The sequence below is a fragment of the Cystoisospora suis genome (assembly GCF_002600585.1).
Source record: "Cystoisospora suis strain Wien I chromosome Unknown contig_5580, whole genome shotgun sequence".
Classification (NCBI taxonomy): Eukaryota; Apicomplexa; class Conoidasida; order Eucoccidiorida; family Sarcocystidae; genus Cystoisospora; species Cystoisospora suis.
The window spans coordinates 1-8,359 of record NW_027158370.1 but is presented as its reverse complement, the minus strand read 5'-3'; the positions used below and the strand labels follow the sequence as shown (position 1 = coordinate 8,359).

At 50.1% G+C, this 8,359-nt stretch overlaps 3 protein-coding genes across 3 annotated transcripts; all 3 read left to right on the top strand.

Annotated features, from left to right (window-relative positions):
• The first annotated feature begins 42 nt into the window (after nt 1–42).
• CSUI_009374 (uncharacterized protein) lies at nt 43–1,395 on the top strand. Its single transcript, XM_068069490.1, has one exon. The coding sequence runs from the start codon at nt 289–291 to the stop codon at nt 727–729; it is 441 nt and encodes a 146-aa protein (XP_067918534.1). The 5' UTR covers nt 43–288; the 3' UTR covers nt 730–1,395.
• A 793-nt stretch (nt 1,396–2,188) lies between these two features.
• CSUI_009373 (uncharacterized protein) lies at nt 2,189–3,777 on the top strand. The gene is made up of 3 exons (XM_068069489.1): nt 2,189–2,396; nt 2,805–2,891; nt 3,189–3,777. Exons 1-3 carry the CDS (start codon nt 2,345–2,347, stop codon nt 3,446–3,448), a joined length of 399 nt encoding a protein of 132 aa, XP_067918533.1. The 5' UTR covers nt 2,189–2,344; the 3' UTR covers nt 3,449–3,777.
• Nucleotides 3,778–5,883: 2,106 nt separating this feature from the next.
• Nucleotides 5,884–7,488, top strand: CSUI_009372 (n-terminal domain-containing protein; the record flags this gene model as incomplete). The annotated part of the gene is made up of 1 exon (XM_068069488.1): nt 5,884–7,488. A coding segment is annotated over exon 1 (807 nt), but the record flags the coding sequence as incomplete, so codon positions are not given.
• Between the last annotated feature and the right edge of the window lie 871 nt (nt 7,489–8,359).

Sequence of the window (8,359 nt, the reverse complement as noted above, 5' to 3'; positions counted from 1 at the left end):
AGCCGGATCCGGCTTTCCTTCACTGGTAGCATTTTGAGTGTAAATTTCTTTCTTTCTTTTGGTGACGAGGACATTTTTGTGAAAGTTTGAAGTCGAGGGAGGGGGATAACAGCGAGAGGGGGTGGGAGATCTTCGTCTTATTGTTTCGTCTTGTCAACATTAGCTAGCTAGCTAGCTGCGGTGCGCTTGTCGATTCGATCTCTTGTGTCGGTGGGTTTGGACGCGTCTATATGTGTATGTACGGAAGAGGAAAGAGATTGATGAGAGAAGAAGAGTCCTCGTCGCGTCATGGCGTTTTATTATTTAGTCTTGCGCCCCCTAGGTGCTCACACCCAAGGCGGGAATGAATGCTTTTTGTTTACCGAAGAACTTCTTAATCTCCATTCTGTCATTTTGTTTCCGACGCCTGGGGAGGAGTTCTTTCTTCCCCGAGGCGAAGCCAAAGCTGATCATCTCCGGGCTTGCCCCGGGCAGCTAGCTCAGCTAGACACGTGTTTTTTTGACCTCTCGAGTTTGAACGATAGGCACGTGAAGAAGGAGGTAAATTGGTCTTGGAGTATCTATGACGCAGGTAAGGGGGGGGGTCGGGGGCGCAGTACCTTCAGACGTACAAAGCTAAGCTTATTACTTCTTAATCGAAGGAGCCAACAAAGGAGGTATTGCAGCCTGCATCGTCCGCAGGGAGGTCAAAAAGCACTTGAAAGAAAAAGAAAGAAAGCACACGAATGAAGATTGTCTGCTCTGTGTAGAGAACCACATCGGTCCAAGCCTGTCACGGAGGTGGCACTGACACACGCGGGTTGGCGGTAGAACTTCAGTATAGGGCTCTATGTCCCAGGCATTAATGGGAAGAAGTAAACAGAGGAAGTAGTGCAAGAAGACCCTAGGCAATCGTCGGAGGGTTGTGCTTCTCGTTCAGCCCTACCCATTGATTGACGATGACAAATAGCAAGGGTAGTGACGTGTTTCTTATTCTTCCGTCGCTTGGCGGTCCACCGGTTGCGTCTGTCTAGCATTCTTCCCCCGGAGGCATTCAATGCTTCGTAGCCACCGGTGTGCCGGACCGGAAAACGAGCCTAGTGCGAGTGTTTGCACGGACGGCTCTGCAGACAAATGAACGAGACCATACAGCGGCATAGAGATGAAAGATAGTTGGCGGTTCATTCCATTTTGTTTGCCCTTGCGATGGAAGGTGGTCATGCCGTTCCCCTGAATCAGGGAGGAGATCGTTAAGTACAACGCACCCCACATCGTACTTCAAATTCACCTGACAACGCGACTGGCGCACTCGGCCTCACGCACTCCCTTCCTCAGCCCTAGTGACCCGTCCTCTTTTCCAACTGAGCAGGGGTCTTCTACCAAATGGGGAAAAAGCAGTACGTCCTTATCATAACAGTGTGCGGCACCTCATGCGTTCCACATGTCTGGGGGTCTCAAAGCCAGAAAGTGTCCTCAGTCGCGTGTACAGTCGACCATATCCGTTTCTTGCGTTTGGACGCGAAAGGCGAAGTACCTGGGCGGGGTCTCCTCAAGAATTAGCACGGTGCACTTCGGCTCCACTTCTTCTTATCTGACGAGGTATTACAGATGCCAGGCGGTCCGGGCGACCCTTCGATGTTTTTACACTCGAGGTGCGCGGGGCTGCTTCTGAGCTACGAGCAATCCCTTTCGTTCTCGCAGCCACATTGTGGAGTCACCTTCCATGTTGGTAACAAAATACCCGGGAAAAGATCTCCGCTGTGAGCGCTGTGCGACGCGGCTGGGGCTGTGACGGGTGTAGAAAACAGGCTTTGCAAACAGCCACTGTCGTCCTTTGAGTGTGCAAGGTAACTTTTTTGGAGAAGTTCTCGTCCGGGAAACTGGTGGTCAAACGCATATTCTCGCAGTCTCGTCACCTGTGCGCGCTGAATCTCCAGGATTCGACTGGTGTTGTGTGTGCTATGCCGTGCAATTTTCTCCGAAGAAACACGAGTTGTCACGCTGTGGGCCAGCTGGGTACTGCTAACGTGATGATGAATAACTCGCCCTGTCCCTCCATAAGCTTTTGGGCTTGCCGGTCCCGGGGGCTCGCTAGCTACCGAGTGCGATGTTCCAGGCCCACCTTGTGGCCCACCGGCGCTCTCCGCCCCTGGGGAGCGTCGCTGAGAACGTGACTGCTCCAAATAGCTGCGGTGATCCCTTTCAGATAAGTTTATCTGGTAAAGCGAATCTGGTAATTGAAGTCTTACAAGGAATTCACCTGTTTCAAGCAATTGCATTCCTATCCTAGGTATACAGCTCGACTCCCCCGTTGACAACGGTCAGGTCGCTGCCATCTGGTGGGATTGTTTAGGACCCAATCGCCATGGCGGCTACGATTTTCCAGCACCTCCACCGGCTGACTTACTGGCTGATTGGTAAGCTTGAGATTTTTTATTTTTAATGAAGTTTTAAGGAATGCCAACTCGTCTTATTTCTCGGTACGTGGAGTGGCGAGGCAAGAAGCCGTCTCGTGGTTTGCGGTTGGTCTCCCTCCAGTACCTGTGTGCGGGCTTACGTGTAAGCGGCCAACACGTCTCCGGTGGAGGGAGTCAGTGTGCTTTTTTGAACTTGCTTCGTGATGAGCCGGGGGAGGCCCGCACTTCAATGTTTAACCCGATGATCTCCTGTACGTGAGGGGCTCGTGGTTTTTCTGCCGTCTGGGGAGGGGGGACACACTGCCGCCTAACTCAATGTCATTGGTGCTTCAGTCTACGTCACTTTCAGATTAGAACTGCCCTTCAATTGTCAATTAGAAGCTGTGAGTGTTTCTTTGGTTACTGCAGGTGGGACCGACACCCAGCCACCTCGAGTACCTCTGCTGCCTCAGTTTCGGCCTCTGATTGGGGAGGTCATCCTCTTCCTCAATTTGCGTAAGTGTGGTGACCGGGCACTAACTGGTCTCGGTATTTGGCAGGAACGAAGAATATTGTCAGTGGAGGCTGAATGCTTTTCTATAAGGTGTCACACGTTAGCTTCGGTTGCTACGGCACTATCATGGGGTACTCTGCAAATCATCACTGGGGCTGCAGAAGTAGCGGCTGGGCAGTTTGCCTGGTCAGTACCTGTTACTGTGGAGTAGGAGGTCTTTCTTCTTTGCCGGGCTCGCTTCCTTGTCGTGTTTTCAATCTCTCTCCGGTCCTGTTTGGTTTCGGATTCCTGGGTTACAGGTGGGAAGCTGGATCCATCGTGGACACGCGAGCGCGTGATGAATTACGTGGACGACTCAATAACTGATCGCGAGCTCCAAGCACACGTCCTGGCATATCTTCGTGATCGCGGCATGGTCTTTGACCCTAAGTTGAATCCCCATGCGCCAATGCCAGCTTACGTGGGAGAAATGATGCCAAGAACGACTACCGCTGGGACGCAAGATACCGAGCCGGCTGCAGACGCGAGAAGCGCATTCCAGTTTAAGGAACTCAAGTGAATGAGGAGGAGATGGCCACTCCTCGGGAATCTACTTCAAAAGGGATATTCAACAGGTTGACACAAGTGCCCCAGTACCTCCGCTTCAAGCGTTTGCTGCTGCTGGCAGGAGATTCTTTTCAAGCACCTTGACGTTTCCATGGTGTAACGGAGCCCGGGCGGACAGATGAATGCTTTTGTCCCACACAGTGGTGGATTCGGGAGCCAGTGAGCCTCGGTTGTTGCGGGCGGACAAGGGCTAAGACGGGTATTGTTTTTAGTTGACAGGTATCGGTTTCATGTCAGTGTTGTTCGTCGCCGGCGGCGCGGACCACTGCTTGATTCATTTGTGGTATGATCCATGGGTCAAAACAAGACAGGATTCAATCGGTTAAGGTGAAGTCAGTAAATTCTCCTAAGGTCTTCCTATCTACGATCCGAACACGTGGGCGCACCGGCCTTCTCTCAGCATACAAGCATGATGCTACTGAACAGGGGGCTTAGCGTACAGCTAGGAGCCATCATGTTTCCTAGAGATTACGCGACATGGTGCCTCCCGCAGTTTCCTGAGGACGAGTAACAAATTTTAGGGTTGAGGGTCGCCAGTACAGAGGACATATTGTTCATTTTCAGAATGGTGGTTCTCTACAACACTAGGTCAGCAGATGAAGCCAGCAGGGCACCCTCCGGCACCTGTCTTAGTTGCAGCTGAAAACCGTGTAGATGAGCTGCTTGGACGTTTCGAATTTTGTTAGGAGCCAAAGACACGAACGAGTGGACGGACAACTAAGAAATAGCCGTTCACCGACGTCGGCGAAGGCTTAGTAACACGGCATGCAGTACTAGAACGAGAAGTCACGAAGCGTAGAGACCCGTCTTGGCGCCGGCCCCAGCTTGGGTATCCAGTCAGCAGAGGAAGGAAAAGCGCAGGCGTTTCACAAATTGAACGCAAGCTTCGAAGACAGTAGTGACTGTGGAAGCACAAGTCCAGAAAGGCCAAAAAGGCAATACAAACTAGGCGTCAGTCACCCACCCACGGAAAAGAACCAGGTTGCGGTCGTAGCGATTGAACACGCAGAAGTGGTGGAGTCACAGCAGGCAGGCGGATCATGCTAGCTTCTTCTGGGGATAGCTCCCTCGTATCTTCGTGAGGGCGAGTCAGGCAGTTAGGACGACCACGTTTCATAGTAGCCATAGGTAAGTGCTCATCCCCCCCGGAGAAGCATACGTGTCTGTCACGCAAAACACGGCTTACCTGGCGCGCGCGAGCTCCAACCTGGGTGACGCCCTGTATCGAGGAGGCTTGGCCTCGCCTCCTACCATTTCCGGAGTTTCAAAGCGAAAGGAATCTATAGAAGCTGTAGAGAAACTGAAGTGCGCAGCTCAGGGGGAAGTGCCGGTGGCTGGCGAACAATGGCAAGCTCCCCGATGCTGAAGCAGACGCGAACTGGGTTGTAGAATAACTCAAGCATTTCCAACTAATCACCACTCAGTACATTATCATCTCGTCACACTTAGTGCCTGAGTCCTCCCACGGCTCTGAAGGGCACAGGCGGACACCGCAAGGATACATCGCGGTGAGAGTCTTGGAAAGGCCCTTCTTTTGTCTCTCCCTTCGATCCGAAACGTCTCAAGGTGGTGGTCAGTTAGCAGAAATATGATGAAAAAAAGGCATGCAACCCTTTCTGCCAGAATCTTCACGCTTCAGTTTTGGAACAATGCACCCTTACACCTGTCGCTTTTCCTCGGAACTCTCCCGAGCAACCAGGCCGCTTCTTGTAGCACATCAGCTCCCGGGGTATCCTGCGCCTCTATGCCTCTTGGAGGGGACTGATTCGGCCCGTCTATACCCATGGAAGTAGCGGAGCGGACAGAGAACCGTCCCGACGTTCATCGGGCGACGCTCTCTGCAACGAGTCTCAACCCCAACTGTTCTATACTGAGCGCTGTCCCGTAGATCTGGGCCAAGCATCCTAGGCTGAGCTTCTCGCTTGCATCGAATTGCAGGGTGGATGTTTTAGTCAGAAGAGACAGAAACCCATAACTATTTGTCTGTGGTTTCGGGAGACTGCATGCTATCTCTGGCGTTGGCACTGAAGTATCATCACCTTCGGTGTGAGGAGCCTGTCGGTCTGTGCTGCTGCCTGTACCTGTTCTATTCTTGGTCCCATCCCGGGGAGTTCACGCCGTTAACTGAGATTACACGAGTTGAGTGTCTCTTCTCTGCTATGGAATAGAGACGTTGTTCGTCATTGGCTTGTAGCAATTGCGTCTGTATCTGTTCTTCTGTGTTTCTTGGTGTAACTCTTCTGCTATCTGAATAGCCATCTCTCTCAAAAGAGTCGTGCATGCATGCATATAGTGGCGGGTTTGACTTGTGCTGCTTTTAATTCGGTGCGTCACAACGTGACGATGGTCTCACCGTCTGTTCGCCTTCCTTCTTTCATCCTTTCTTTAGTTTTCACGTTCAACATCTCTCAATGTTGAGTGCCTTGTGCTTGTTCCGATCTCTGCAACTCCTGTAGTCGCCGTTCGTCTCGCTTTCAGGATGCTTCTCCACAGTCTCTCCTTGCCGTGCAAAGACAGGCCACTGTATCGACTCTTTTTGAGGCCGGGTAACTGTTTTTTCTGGCCTTCCCTGAATGCTCAGGAATAGTCTTCAGAGTTTCTCATTGCATGCTTCAGTTCTCCTTGTTCCTCTTCTCTTTCATTTACCTCTCCTTCTTTACAGAAGGTGCCTACACATCGTATTCGTTACCTTGGGCGAGTAGGAGATTCCTCTCAAGCATTGCTTCTACCCCACTTTTACTTCATAGCTTCCCTGTACCTTCACGCCAGCCCCCTAGCACATATACCTCCGAAGTCCCTTGCTGCTTCGTCTATCGCTTTGTGTGCTGTTGGAAGTCGTACGAGTTGTTCATTCACAGAGACTTACAGCAGAGTGAAAAGCAGGAACTCTTCGATGACTGAAGAGCATTGAAATGCTCTTCAGTCATCGGGGAGCGACAGTCTTCATGATGTGTCTCTACACCTCTTTTTCTATCAACCGCTGAACTGTACCGTTTCTCTTCTCACAATGCTTCCGTTATCTTGGTTTCTTTCTCACAATCCCCTCCTCCTCATCTTTCTTTCTGCTGTTTCTATTCCCTGTCTGTTTTCTTCTTCCTCTTTCTCTCTGAAGCGATTTTGTCCCTGCTCGTCCACCTTTCTATCTGGTAGAAGCACCTTCGTAAATCTCTCTTGTCTCCATAGAAAATGAGTGAGACAACTCCTCAAGCCACGTCTCCCCCCTCTCCTTCATCATCCTCCGCCCTCTCGTCTCCCCCTCTCTCCTCGCCTTCAGCAGCAGGACCAGATGTAGGGAGTGCACAAGTCCGGAGTCCGGATCCAAGCAAGAAATCTCGGATTTCTTCCTCTTCTTCATCTCCTTCGTCGCGCTCTCGTAATGAAACGGGAGATGATCAGTCGATTTCTGAGACCTGCCAAGGAAAGAAACCTTTATCTTCCTCTTCTTCTCCACCTCTTCATCATGGGGGTGTATCTACACGCAAGCCATCTCCTTCTTCTCCTCCTGTATCGACGGCTACCACGCCTCCTCCTCCTCCTCCTAGTGTTACGCCTATTGCATGGGATAGTCAAGAAGTTCGTCGATATGAAGGGGAAGTCCTTACTGTTTTACATACCTTTGATAGGGCCAAGGAATGGGCTGACCTGAACAACTGCTTACAGAAGCTCCTCAGAGTCTTCTCTCATCCAGCTGCAGCCGTCTCTTCATCTTATGCTCCTTTCTCTACCTTAGGGACACCTCCTTTCTTTCCTTTTGTCCCACATAAAGCTGTCGTGGCAAAGCGACTCGCACAATGTCTCAATCCTCTTCTTCCTTCCGGTGTACATACACGTGCTCTTGAAACGTATGCTGCAATCTTCGAACGTATTGGCCCAGATGGCCTCTCTAAAGATCTCGCTACCTACAGCGCAGGACTTCTTCCTTTCTTTCAGGACGGAGCCACACATGTTAAACCTCTCTTTCTTGATCTTATCAATGCCTATTATCTCCCTCTAGGTACGCACATATAGATGTATATATCTCTGTACCTATTTTTCTTGAGCGTCTCCAATTCTTCATTTATCTATCTATCTACCTTTAATCTATCTATCTATCTATCTATCTTCTATCTATCTATCTATCTTCAATCTATCTATCTATCTTTAATCTCTCTATCTATCTATCTATCTATCTATACGTCCTATGTCGTATCCATTCTTCTTTCTCCTGTAGAGATGAGATCTCAGGACGCCTGAAGCAAGAGCCCACTCGGTGACTCTCTCCTTGTATTGGTCTTCTTCTTCTTTTTCTCTTCTCCACTCTTGTTCTCTATCTCTACTTTGCTTAGAAGTCTGTCTTGTAGAGTGACACTGCTTGCTAGGTAATCCCAAGCGATCAGTGGGCAGGCCTTCGCTTCTTTTTCTTTCATCTATCAAAGACTTTCTTTCTCTCCTCCTCACTTGCTTCCTGTCTCTCTTTCTCCCTCTCCATCTTCAACTGTCTCCAGTTCCCTTTCTTTCTTTCTTTCTCGTGTCATCTTCTTCTTCTTTCGTTTCATCTTCTTTTTTTCTTTCCGATGTCTTGCGCTTCTCTTTTATGTTTTTCCTTCGCACATACAGGCCGGCATTTGATACCCTGCTTCATTATCTCTACATATTTCATNNCTGGAAGTTAAGTGACTGTGTAGGAGAACGTCTTTTTGTCGCAGCTCTATGGCGAGCTCTTCTTCGAGCTAGCCGTGTCCGCCTAGCTGCTCTCAATCTCCTCATGCAGCTCACCATGCCTTCTCTCCCTGCTCTTATCGATGATGCTGTACGTCTATCTATCTATCTATCTTTAATCTATCTATCTATCTATCTATCTATCTCTCTTCTTCTTTTCTTCTTC

Bases quoted from the DNA above. Each gene is read 5' to 3' on its own strand.
- CSUI_009374 (XM_068069490.1), top strand. From the start codon at position 289: ATGGCGTTTTATTATTTAGTCTTGCGCCCCCTAGGTGCTCACACCCAA.
- CSUI_009373 (XM_068069489.1), top strand. From the start codon at position 2,345: ATGGCGGCTACGATTTTCCAGCACCTCCACCGGCTGACTTACTGGCTG. The intron at 2,397-2,804 runs GTAAGCTTGAGA...TGGTTACTGCAG, and splicing joins GCTGACTTACTGGCTGATTG to GTGGGACCGACACCCAGCCA. The intron at 2,892-3,188 runs GTAAGTGTGGTG...CCTGGGTTACAG, and splicing joins CATCCTCTTCCTCAATTTGC to GTGGGAAGCTGGATCCATCG.